The 12,952-nt window shown below is 40.5% G+C and overlaps 1 protein-coding gene across 2 annotated transcripts in view; it reads right to left on the bottom strand.

Moving 5' to 3' along the window:
• Positions 1 to 7,867: 7,867 nt before the first annotated feature.
• Positions 7,868 to 12,952, bottom strand: part of ANKRD29 (ankyrin repeat domain 29) — a 28,100-nt gene continuing 23,015 nt past the window's right edge. Inside the window, exons 7-10 of one of the 2 annotated variants that reach the window (XM_066205428.1) lie at positions 11,147 to 11,245; positions 10,595 to 10,690; positions 9,443 to 9,541; positions 7,868 to 8,193 (exon numbers count right to left, since the gene is read on the bottom strand). In XM_066205428.1, the coding sequence (XP_066061525.1) occupies positions 8,110 to 8,193; positions 9,443 to 9,541; positions 10,595 to 10,690; positions 11,147 to 11,245 (378 nt within the window). In that variant the 3' untranslated portion in view covers positions 7,868 to 8,109. The remainder of the gene's footprint in view (positions 8,194 to 9,442; positions 9,542 to 10,594; positions 10,691 to 11,146; positions 11,246 to 12,952) is intronic. The other variant, XM_066205438.1, reaches the window with a different exon arrangement.

Raw genomic sequence — 12,952 nt, 5'->3', positions numbered from 1 at the left:
CAGAAGGCTCACGTGAAATAACTTTGTTGTGTTCTGTGTCTTTGATGGAAGTTCAGGTGTTGCCTGCAGAGGTGTAGGCTTTGCTGTGTATTCATCCCTTTATTCAATGCAGAAATGAAACCTGTGTTAAAACTTCCAGTAGAAACTGAACACCTAGTGGTAATGACCTTGCAATTTCTAGATGGCAATCTGTCTGTAGAGTTACTTGTGTCTACCAGTGGAAACACAGTACGTGACTGTTTTGTAGCAAAATCAATTAAAATGTCGATTGCTGTTTATTCTCCATATTTTATAATGAGCCTGAATTATTTCTATTGCAATAACACCCAGAGGCACTTGCAAGGACTGGGAGCTATGGTGAGCAACACCCTGCACAAGCAGATGGGAAAGCAGGATGTTCTCCTTGGGGATGTCTTGCAATCTGTGTGCAGACAAGCTGCAACAGGTGAGTGAGAAGTTTCACCCAGTTTCTCATACCTCTGTTTTTTTGTAGACTCACTCAGACAAAACCACTGTAGCTTGTTCCAAGACTGTTTTTCCAGCTAAACCAGAATAATGCTAGTACTAAGCAAACCCGGTGTTTCCTTTTTGGTGTTATAAACTAATGGTATTCTTTTGATCAGCTCTCATTTGTATGCCTCCCTCAGCTGTGGAGGCTTGCTTGGCTTTTAAATTATACACAACTCAATCTACCTGTAATTTTGGTCAGATGCTCTTGGCTTCAGATTAACCATGTGACATCAAATCAGAGTGAGGGGGCAGAGAGCAATGTGTCTGATGCTGCCAGTACTCACTTAAACATGCAAGTAGTGTGTCAGGTGATGCTTAATCAAGTCTGTTTATCATCTTTTCATCTTTTTATCTGCCCTAGTGTATTTTGCTCCACCAGCTTGTGCCAGTGTGTCCTTATTTAACTTTCAACAGTTCTATAGTCACTCCTTAAATCACATCCTTTCTTCATTTCTCATTGAAGTAATTGAAACTTGTTCATTTTTATTACAACCAAGCAAAGTTATTTATTGCATTCTAGCAAAAGCTTGGGACTTGAATTGAATCAACTCAATGTTTGTTCCAGCTTTGTTACAAACTTTCTGGATTAAGTGGGCAGGTCCCAAACTAGCCACTGCAAGTTCCTCTTCTATAAAGAGGTACCAATTGCATGGCAATAGGTGGCCCAAGAGCTCCAAAACCAGGTGTCAACCTCTGAGCTGTTGAAGGAAAACACTGTAAAAGTGCAGGTCATTATTGCAGCAGAGTCTGCAGACACTCTGCACTTATTGCTGTGAGCAAATGTGTGCAGTGTGTCCTCATGCCAGAGCCTGTGCATAAGCACTGAAATGCTGACAAATTCGAAGTTTGACATACTAACAACTGAGTATGGCTTGTATTACCATCAGTTTACTGAGCCCTTATAGCACCGTGCTGCCACATGGTGACAATTTGCTGTCCAATTGGAGAGTATGGGCAGAACTGTCACAGAGGAGTGCCTAAGGGCACTACCAAAATCTGTTTTGTAAGGAAGAACAGGAGATGGGTTTCTGAACTACAGTTCACTTGGGGAACAGACTGATTTTGATTCAAAGATATTTTGTCAGTTTTGTATCTGTTTGTCCCAGTGAGTAGGGTCTGATGCAGTACCCATGGCCAAGGCACCACCTGCGGAAACTGTTCTTGAGTCTTCAGAAAGTGGGATTATTCTTCTGCCTCTTATGCAATATATTCCAGGCAAGCAGATCATGAGGTTGTGATATCACTTTTCCAAGGGGATGATGAGAGCCTATACCCATATCCTGGATGTATGCATACATGTGGATGTATATACCACACAAGAACACATCTGTGCGACCCATATAAAATTGCAGACTGCTTCAGGTTTGCACTGTAGGTTAGTGACATGCTCCATCTGTGCATCTAAGCCATTTGCCATAGCAAAAAGTTGTGTCCCACGTTCCTTCCTCACTTAGCTATGTTCCCCAACAGCACATTCTCCAACAGCTATGTTCCCCAACAACAGATCACTCTGATGATCCTTGTTCCCTGGCAAGGTACAGAACTACACAGCTCTGGTGCCAGTTTTGAACCAACTGACCTGACATTAAAAGCAGGACATTAAAGCATTGGTCCAGTTAAAATGCCTTCCCAACACTGTGAGAGCAAAATGGATTATCTAGAGACAACTTAGGTGTGTCTCAGATTTCATCTTGCCACAGTTGCTAGGCATATGGTCCTGTTATTGATCCCATAAGAGTTAGCATCTCTCCAAGTCACAGAGGAGGTGAAGCAAAAAGTGTATTGATTCATATATTTTAAGATCAAAGGGACTATTATGATCACATAATGTGAGTTCCTGTATGTCATATAATTTCATTCAGCAATTCCTGCATCAAACACAAAATGTTTCAGCTGATACACATCTTTCAGAATGAAAAGTAATTGTTGTTTTTTTTTAACTCAAGTGATGAAGGAACCATCTTAACAATTTGTTTCTGAAATAATTATCCTCAGTCTTGAAAATCCCCAGCTTGAAGTTTGAATTTGTCTAGTTTCAGCCTCTTGATATTTTTTTGATATGCTTTCATGTGCAAAATTGAGGAGCTTTTCACTTCCAGACATCATCCTTTGTAGTGATTTAGGCCATGAACAAGTCACACTACTTTCCCTTTATATTCTCTGAATAGAGTGAGATGCTTTATTGAGTTATGGCCATTGGAATTTTTGATGAATTTTTTTTTACTCAAAATGTAGCTCATCACAATAGAAAATTGTAGGAATAAGGCAAAAAACCTGAGATGTCAAACACAGTCAAAATATGTCAAAATACGGGCTTCAGTATAGATTTTTCTTTTTTATAGTGCACATAATCCATCACACACCATAATAAGCACATAAACAGGGTCTTGACTTTTTTAGCTGGAATATGTCAGATCAGTGTAAGGGCCAGTTTTACATCTAGGAACAACAGAACCACCAAGACATGTTTGTCTAATTAAAAGTACTGTCTTATTCCTTTGGTTCCTAGGTTACTTTTTATAATCTTCCCTTCAGAGAGATTTGACTTAATGGATATTAATGTAAAGGGAAGTTTGTCAGTGATGTCTGGATCTTTGAAATAAACCTTGTTATGTTATGCTAAATTAAGTTTTCCTCTTCCCAAGCCAGACCATTTATTTTTTCTTTTTTATTTTTTTTTCTTTTGTGAATGCTATCACATCTGTGAAGACTTGGAAAACAATAACAGTCTAATGAATCAAGGGGAATAGAACAAAGAGCTCTTTGTGTACATAGGAAAATAATTCTGATATTGAAAAAAAGGTAGAATACAGAAGAAAGCAAAGAAATATTGAAGTATGCAGAACAAGATTATCTGAGTAGTATATTTTTTGTTAAAATGGTATAGAAAAATGTATTTTAGTAAAGCAACATTCCTCTTGTGGAATATTAGTATCTCATGGAGTTCCATAAATTTATATATGCTTTATCAAATGCATAAAAGGTCAGGTCAAAAAAAAAAAAAAAAAAAAAGGTGGAATTCAGAACAGTATGAAATTCTCATGACATTTCTAAGGGCCAAAAGCAGAGCTGCTGTGAGAAGGCACAACTCCATTTAGTCCCAGGTGTACAGTACAATATCCCATTGCTGGCAAAAAGAGCCTTGTGTATTACCTTTGGTTAGGCTCCTAGCAAACATTAACATTCTAATACCAGTGACTCAAGGTTTCCAGACAAGGGCTGTATTTCATGTCTGTTCAGTGATCATATCAAATGGAGTACAAATGGGCTGAGGTTTGTGCTACCTCATTTTCTGTACTACAATTCTGAAATTTCTGAGACACCAGATTTAGTTAACATGTGGATTTTCCAATAGTCATTAAGACCGGCTGAAAAAGGAAGGGTGAATTATTCTTGCAATAAACTCTGACTTTGAGGCAGACAATCATCATTGTAAAGTGCATTAAATATGACCTGCAGCTATTTGATCTCATGCTCTAATCCTCTCAGCTCTTCTAAGCTAAACAAAGGTGGGTGAATCAATAGTGAAATGGTTTTGTACCAGGAGAAGAAGAGCATGTGCAAGTCAAGTGGAACAATATTGCCTTTTGTATCATTACTGAATAGACGTCCCTGCACACTGCACTGCAGTGATAATCTAAATGAAGAACTCCACATATTTTGGAACCTCTGAGGCTCCACCACTACTATGTCTGTGTTGGGATGTCACTTCACTCTAGACCCTGCAGGCTTTTCCTTGCACTCATCCCTATCACACAATGGCTTGATAGTAGTGAAATAAAAGAAAAATGCCCTATAATTTTCCCTGTTTCATTGGTGTGGTCTTGCTTGATTGCACATCTGTTGTACTCACTTGCAGCTGATGGAAAGTCACCAGGCTAATAGCACCTGCATAAATGTAGAGGGAACAGCAGGCTGAGCCTCTGACTCTGAATGTGCAGAGAAGCAAACCTGAAATCAGTGTGCTAGTGGAGCTTATTCTTTTTGGGTCTAAGATGGAGATATGGATGACTTTAAAAGGAAAAGAAACCCCAAAACCCAACTCAGAAACATTTGTTGTGTTATGCTGTCTCAGTTCTATTGCACATCTTTATATTATATCTATCTTCATCCTGTCATCTATGAAATTAGTTTAGTGTCCCATAATTTCTAAATCTAAATGTCTAAATTTACTCTTTTCTGTTGACATGAACTGATGAAGAGCTGCTGTGTTCACTGCTCTGTGAATGAAATAATTTACTTCCTTGCTTACCTCAGCAATGCATTTTGGAACTTATCAAGATAATAGTGTCTGTAGAGCCCTTGGAAAACCTTACACAAAAGGCACAAGAACTATGCAAAGAACAACTGTCAATATTAGTGAATCACTTCAGCCACCAAGGGAAAATGGGCTTCCATTTTAATACAACAAACAAACCACAGCAGTACCTACTGAACACTTTAAAGATAACAACAGTTACATAAATACTAATAATTATTAAGGTTCCTTAGTGAAAACATTAATTGCATGGTGATAAACAGTATTGCAACTTTAGAGCCCACATACAGGCAGATTTAAGCACCTTTGGGTTACAGGGAGCCCAAAACTGAAACCATCCCTCTCTCCAAAGGCTCCAAGATGAAACAAATGCTCCCAAAAAGAATGTTTCCATGCCAGAAGTCTCATTTTGATTGAATAGTGTCTTTGCTGAAGCTAGATTCAACTTCAGCTTGAATCAGGCAGCAAAAGACTTCAATGCCAGTTCTCCATGACAGATCCCCCAGACAGCCTGTGTTGTATCAGCCAGCACTAACAAGAGCAAGAAGAGACGAACAAATCTCTCCCTTCAACCTGTGCTAGCCCCACATTTCAAATGTTGTTCAGAAATAAGGAAAACCCATTATAACACAAGATCACTCAAAAAACAAAAAACAAAAAACAACAACCAAAAAAAAAAAAAAAACCAAAAAAAACCAAAAAAACAACCAAAAAAACCCCTGGTAACTGCATCCTCTCATAAGGTCAGCAGATGCTCTGTATGGGACACAGGGTCCCAGGTGTTCCTCACATGTTTCAAGAGATCTCCAGCTGCAGTGACCATTCATAGAGGCAGCTGGACATAGGACTTGGAGAGTCCTACTCTAAGTGGTGAGGAGCAGACATGCATCTTCCCATGGACAGGCATAGTTGAAGAAGCTCTTTGCTGAGTAACTGCTCCTTTTGGGACAAGACAACTCTCCCAAGAAAATACACGCAGCAGAAAGGATGGGCCACCTGTAGATACTGGATACCTGCATTTGTTGTCTCAGCTTCCTTACTTCAGCTGTTGCAGGATCACTGTTGGCTTGCCTTGTCCTCTCTCCTATCCTCTGCTATCAGGAAAAAATAGGAGACCCTCACCAGCAACAGATGCTTCCACAATTTTGAGGAGGACTGTGTGATTACTACAGCCTGTCTGATCTTAAGAGCATTTATTGCATAGCTACTGAAGACCTTCTAATGATTATTCACCTCCTTTACAAATATGAAAGGGCTTTTCACCTTGAGAGTAAGGTTGTTTCCAGTTGTTGATTTGTAGAAAATTTAGGTTGAAAGTTCAAAATTGATGCCAGGCTGCCCAGAGTCCCTCTACTGTTCTCCAAAATAGTATGTCCATCTTCAGCCCACTGGAGGCTCCAAATAAACCTGTCCTCTCCAGTGTTGTTTGTTAAAGAAATTAGAGTGCAGTCCCTTGTAATGCTGTGCAATTTAAGATCCCAATAAGGCTCTTGAGATTTCTGTATGCTCAGTATTTTTTAGTCTTTTGCAGAACTTAACCCTGGATACAGTCATCCTCTAAGCATCTTGCATAATTCTTTGGTTCTGTACCAGTTCATCTGCAAGTTTCTGTTAGGCACAACATTATTTTAATTTAAAAATACAGCAGCATAAATTACTTAAACAAATAAATTTTTCTTATTACATTGTTTGAAAACTCAAAACTTTCCTATTTAATGCAGAATAGAAATTGAATAGGAATTCCAGCATGCAAGAAAAGGTACACCTGGTTCTGTTCTCCTCACCAGAACACCGACTTCTTACCTAACTTACTGACAAAAAGAATAACTTATTGATAATTTGATAATTCATATGGCTAATTTGCAATACATAAACTACATTCATTTGTGTTAGTTCACCTACAGATTTCCTTTTAACTCACCAAAGCAAAAGTGCAGCAGTTCAGCTGAATCCTAGGCAGACATTTCTTAAGCAAGAATTGTTTTGTGTCCTTACAATCTTCCTTGTCTTCAACTTTTAAAGCAATTCTTCCGTAATTTGCCAAGGTTTGAAAGTCAGTGAAGTGCCTGGATTTATGTACTTGAACTAACTTACCTCAACTCACTGTAAATTAATCTCTAATGCTTTTGTGGCTAACAGGACATGGTATATACTGTTTATATTGCAGAAATGACTGGGTTTTAATGGGGTGTCTTAGAACAACATGGTTAAAACATAGCTCCTCACAAACCATCTGCAATTTGCACTGCCTTCCCCACACAGGCACTAGTACCATGTCTAAGTGTCTTAACCACAACAAAGGCCAAAACTACTGTCCAGACTTCATTTTCCATGTCTGCAGTAAATAGTGGGCCTGTTCACCCTCTCACCAACTGTTGAAACACCTGTACACTGTGCACTTCTCCCTTAGCTCCTGCCACAGACCTGGGGAATGAGCGCTTTGCATAGTAGCTGTGGGTACTAAACCATAGTGTCACATATCTGGGTGCAGAACATACAAATACCACTTGTGTAGCATCTGTGCAGTTTGTTGTGCCTGACAGCTGAGTTTCTGGTGTACTTGTACCTGTGGGAAAAAAATACCCTGTTGGGCATGGTTGGTTTGCTCAGCAACCAATCCTCCTCTACCCACAAAAATGCACACAAGGCTGGGGAAGGATCCTCCCAAGCTGCGTAAGCATCGCAAATCACTGCTCCACAGTGTTTCTGTTGCTGGACAGATTGGCAGATCAAGATGATGCAACTGAGAGGACATCCCCTTGCTTTTTGTTTGGTTGGTAGCTTTTGGCATCATTTGTAGTACTCTTGATCATTTTTATGGAGCTTCGTGTAGTAGCAAAAATGTTGCCTCAGGCCTGGGCTGACAGGAGAACTTTTGCTGTTGTGATGGCTCAGGCAGCACCTCATCTCTAGTCTCACGTGGCACTTGGAGGCAGAGAGGAATGGTCACTGTCAGCAAAGGGAGGGCAGGGGTGTCATGGGGCTGCTCCGTGACCTACTGAATCCGAACAGCTGCAAGGTCCAGGGATCCTGCTTGCCTGTGCCGGGATGCATGCGGAGCAAACGTCGGTGCTGGGATTGGTGGGATCCTGGAGGACAGGCAGGGCTGCGGTGCATTTGCAGCTCCTGAGCCACCCCCAGCTCTGGTCACGGTCCCGCGTTCAGCGATGCCGGGCGGAGGTCCCAGCCCGTGGCGACCCTGTGGGAAGGGCCCGGTGCGTTCAGGGAGCGTGTACTGGACAGGCTAATCAGTTCTGCAAACTGTTCCAACCTAGGATTACTGTCATGCTACTTGTGGTCAGGGCACATCTCTGTCAAACTGCATCTGTCATAGGGCTGCATTAGCTTTTCCTTTGCTTTTCCTTTGCACGGAGGAGTCGGAGGATGCGTTCATTTTTTGTTAGTTCTGCTGGCAATTCATTTGCCTGGAAGAAAAAACCCTTGAGGTTAGTGGAAATGAAAGAATATTTCTCAATCATGGTTGAAAGCATTACACTCTACAGAGGATCATACTGGTCATTATAGTGACATGGGTTTTTTCTAGTGTTGCCTCCACCACTGTTGAAGATACCTTAGGAAACCATCTTTCAGTGTTCAAGTCTCACTTAAGTCTTCAAAACAATCCCAGAATGGAATTTGAGTGACAGCTTATTTTGTGCTGACTGCCCAGGCTAAGTGCCCTTGGGGCCCCTATGTTTCTGCCACAGAAGTAAAGGAGAGCATAGCTGCTGATTTTTCGGGGGAGATGAAGCAGGTCCTTATGTGCTAATGTCCATAAAATTCCATGGGATAATTTAAATTGCTATGAAATAGTCTTATGATGTAAGGTTGGTAATAGAACATGAGTTTGTTATTGTTTTTTTATTTATTGAATACAATTTTGGTAATACAAAGTATTTATGATGAAGCTGCTTCTGAAATTCAGTAATTCTGTCCTGCAAATATACTCTGTCATGCCAAATGGCATGTCATTTAAAAAAATTAAAAAAAAAATCAGTAGGAGAGATTTCAGCCACACACTTTCTTCTACTGCACACTGTGCTGCTGCAGATCATTTTCAGTAGCAGAAAAATCTTGTACATTTTCAGTTTACAGTATAAACCCAAAATGTCTATTAAGAGAGACTACTGTGTGAGTGGCATTAACTGTGCTGCCATCAAGTGGAATGATGCAGAAATTAACAGCCACAGATTTTATATTCAATGACCAAAATATTTACAAGATATGTGCTGGATTGATTGTTTACAAACTTTCACTCACCCAGTCAAAAACCAGAAGTCAGTGCCAGACCATTCATTTACAGTTTAACAAATCCATATCAAAACCAGCAGCAAATAGTTCAGAAACATGTCAGAAGAAGATATATTCACAGAAATTATCAAACATGTAATGTTAAAACACTTCACGGGATAAAACCATGGTAAGTTTTCTATAGAAAAGTTGCTATTATCAAAAGAACGCAAAACTAATTCAAAAAACTAACAGATCCACATAAGATATGGGGGAAATGCGTGTAATTTGGGATTTTTTTTATTTTTATCTATTTATTTATTAGGAATGCCCTGAATTCTACACAGAAACATGGGCTGTCCCCAGCTCGATGGCACACACAACTGTACCACTGAGTGCTCCCCCTGTGCTCCTCACTTGGGAGGATGGTCTGCCAGGACATACCTTGTTCCTCAGGCATGGATCCGCTCCTGCCTCAAGGAGCAGTGCCACTGTCCTCACGTTGCCACTCAGGACGGCTGCATGGAGAGCAGAGGTCCCATTCTAGGAAATGCCAGTGGAGGTGTTTGTACCATGCATGGGAAGAAAAGCAAAAGGCAGTGAAACACAAAGAACAGACCTATGAGTGAGAAAGAAGTAGCATGGAAGAGATTGGGTCATCAACAGCATAGGGTCTGATTTAGAGTGCTGGCAGCCTAGTGTGATGTGAAGGAGGTGATTTTAAATGCATTAGTAAAAATGAGAGTCAAGTTCACTTTACCATTGCAGTATTACCTTTTAATAATCACCCTTGTCAATAGATCAGAGGTGACATGAACACAGAACTTGATTCTGCCTGGCAAAATCAGTCATTAACAAGTGAAACAGAAGCACAAGCAGTAATGGAAGCCATCTCTGCATTTTATCTTCTCTCACTGATGATTAATGGCCTCAGTGAAAGGCAGTTGATTGGTGGGGGGGTTTTATGGCTGGCCTTTTGTTTGTGGTTGCAAACTGACCGTTCAAATATGTGTGGAAGCTATTTCATACTCAAAATTAATAACTAAGTTGATGCCACCTACATTTTCAAGTACATTATGTTTGCCAATCATTTGCATGCATAGAGGCTATCAAAGTATATGATTTATGGACACATAAAATTAGGTCGGCCATTAAAAAGCAGCTTCCAAATAGCTGTTATTTTTCAAGACACCATGAATTCAGAGGAAAACAAAATCAAGTAGAGAATCTGCTCACAACAGATCTTTTAGGACACTGTTTTGCTGACTAAATGCAATAGAAGGCTGGGTATAACGTTAAATCTGTACAGTCAAGAGTAATCTACTTACAGTAGAAATAAAATCAAGTGACAAAAAGCAAAATTTCTTCTATGACACTATGTGCTTCATCATTCCAAGAATTAAATTCACAGTTTTGTTTAAAAAGATTTGTGAGTGGCATCAAGGCTAAACAAGATAGTTTCATTTTTGTCTTGACTTTTTTTTGGCTCAAACTCCTACCGTCTTCCACTAGAATAATCATAAATGCCAGGTCTTTCATCAGACCCTTTGTCTTCTTTTGTTCTGCCTAAAAAAATCTCTGTGTTTTATTACTAACCTTCAGCAGGCCAAGCGTGGGAGAGAATTTCAGCAACTCTTCTATAACATTGTTGTAGCCTTTAATGGCAGCCTTCAGCAAAGCAGTTGTACCATCCTTTAAAAAAAGAAAAATGTCATAAATGCCTTGCCTGCACTTCCCTTGCCAGGGAAGCTGGAGGAGAAGAAAAAAGCTGGAAGGAAATGTCATCTGTCCCCACACATCTGAGAGGAGAGTCTCCTCTGCTCGTCACCTTTGAGGGTCACCTCCACAGCATGTCCTGCTGATTTTAGGGTACCTGGAGGATTGTTCCTCTGGCAGGTGAAAAATTCAAGATAAAATGAACCAGTGACACCGTATACCATCTTTGTCTCTCAACTATGTGGACATTCCTATTCCCTTATTCCAGGAAGCTGTCCCAGACACATCGGGAAAAATGAAACCTGTGGTGGAACTTTGCAACTTGACAAACAGCATGGACTCTGGAGATACCAAGCCTCCATCCAGGCAGACTTACAGCCCCCAAATGAGGCATTAAGCTGCAGACAGAGAGCAGGAGGAAGTGCTACTCACATCCCGTGCGGCGTCTCGCTCCGCTCCCCGGAGCAGCATCACTCGCACCACTTCACTGTGACCCATCTGTGAGGCAATCCACAAGGGAGCTGTCCCATCCTGCAAACAAAGTATGACCGCTGATGGCTTCACTTCAGTGCTCTGTGCCCTCTGATATTTTACTACCCAAGCCTACTGGAATCGATGTATTTCAATTACTCAGTCAAATCCTACAGGGAGACAAATGCAAAGCTGTATACAAACCCATATGGTAGGCTGGTGTATCAAGTTAGAACTGCTTCAGTTTGTGGAGCAGAGCCCCCTTTACTCCTTCTCTTGCATAGTTTGCCAGACATGTGCATTGCTCTTTGAAATTAAAGCCCAGCAAGGCACCAGCCTTGCCTAAAACACACAGAGAAGTTTGAAACGTAAGGGCTGAAGGTATCTTGTGTACTTGAACTCTAGGTGGTTAGATGGGACAGAGGATACAGACAAACCTCAGCAAGCACAGGCAGATTCTGCAGCTCGGTGCCTGCACATAGGGAGTGAAAGTTGTTTACAGAAGCTAGGGATCAATGCAAGGTGATCACAAACTTTCAGTATTAAATTACATTATCCACCCTCAGGGAATCTGGTGAAAACATTCTGCCTTACAGTGAAGGTGAGTATTTGTGAGTTCTTCACAAATTTTATCTTCAAAACTCCACCAGAAAACAAGGCAGCTATCAAGGGATTCAGCGTGAAACAATCTGCTTTGGAAAAGTTGTCCTATGCAATCATTATTTGAGCACAAAACCTCAGAAAGTAAAATGCACATTCAGAGTAAGCTAAACTTTGTGATGGATTTCCCTCCCAAAGGCAAAAGTGAGTTGAAGCACTAGAAGTATTTCTCATTGCAAGTAGAATTTAATTTTGTGTCTTTTCCTCTCTTTGATTCTAGGTGGCCTGATTCCCCAGACTACAGGAGGACAACAGCAGTTATGTGGTGCCAAACTGATTCTCATGAATCTTTAAAAAAGGCTTTGCCTGTATGGCCGTTAACACAGAAGTGAGGCCCCACAAAGCAGGGTGCCTGCTTCTGCCTTTAGGGCTTGCAAGTTCCCCTCACCACCCTCTGCAGCCTGAGGTCTTGCCTCAAAAGAGGAAGACAAACTAAACTGAGACTTCAAAAACAGCCTTAATGAGAAGTGTCAGGAGAATTCAACTTATTACATTAAATAAGATATTGCCACCTTGATCAAAGAAATAGTCTCGCTTCCCAGTGCCAGCTGAAGCTTCCTGTGACTTGCTCATGCAACTCAGAAAACCATTGTTGAATCAGTTCTCTGCTTTCCATGGACTAGTGAATTAATCCTTTCAAAGAAACAGAAAAGTTATTCCTTGATATAATAATCTGGACTCCCCTTTTTCTGATTCTGAGAAGGAATAAATACACATACTGAATTTTTCAGTATTCTCAAATGGTGAGGAACATGATCTTCGCCCACCCTTGTATCACTTCTTTATAAATTAACTCATGGAAGTTAGTGACTGAACTCACTCTGGCATATATCCTGTTAATACAAGTGTTCTTTGTGATTCAAAAATAAGAAAGGCTGTCTTATATACAGAGTATGTGATGTTAGTTTTATGGCAAAAACTATCCCTCTCCAATTTATGTATTTTAGTGTTTTCCCTACCAGCAAGCTGACACTTCATATTTTTCTAATCTCCCCCCACCAGAGGGCTCTAGAAAATAGCAGTAGGTGCTTTGAAATGCCTGTCAAACTTGGAAAATATCCGAGAGCAGCCTACACAATTTAATCTGTGTGAAGAACCAATGCTGTG

The sequence above is a fragment of the Chamaea fasciata genome, unplaced genomic scaffold (assembly GCF_029207755.1).
Source record: "Chamaea fasciata isolate MVZ Bird 193981 ecotype frontalis unplaced genomic scaffold, bChaFas1.0.hap1 SCAF_1, whole genome shotgun sequence".
Classification (NCBI taxonomy): Eukaryota; Metazoa; Chordata; class Aves; order Passeriformes; family Sylviidae; genus Chamaea; species Chamaea fasciata.
Note: the sequence above shows the minus strand (reverse complement) of the source record. Positions and strands in the feature narration are given on the sequence as shown.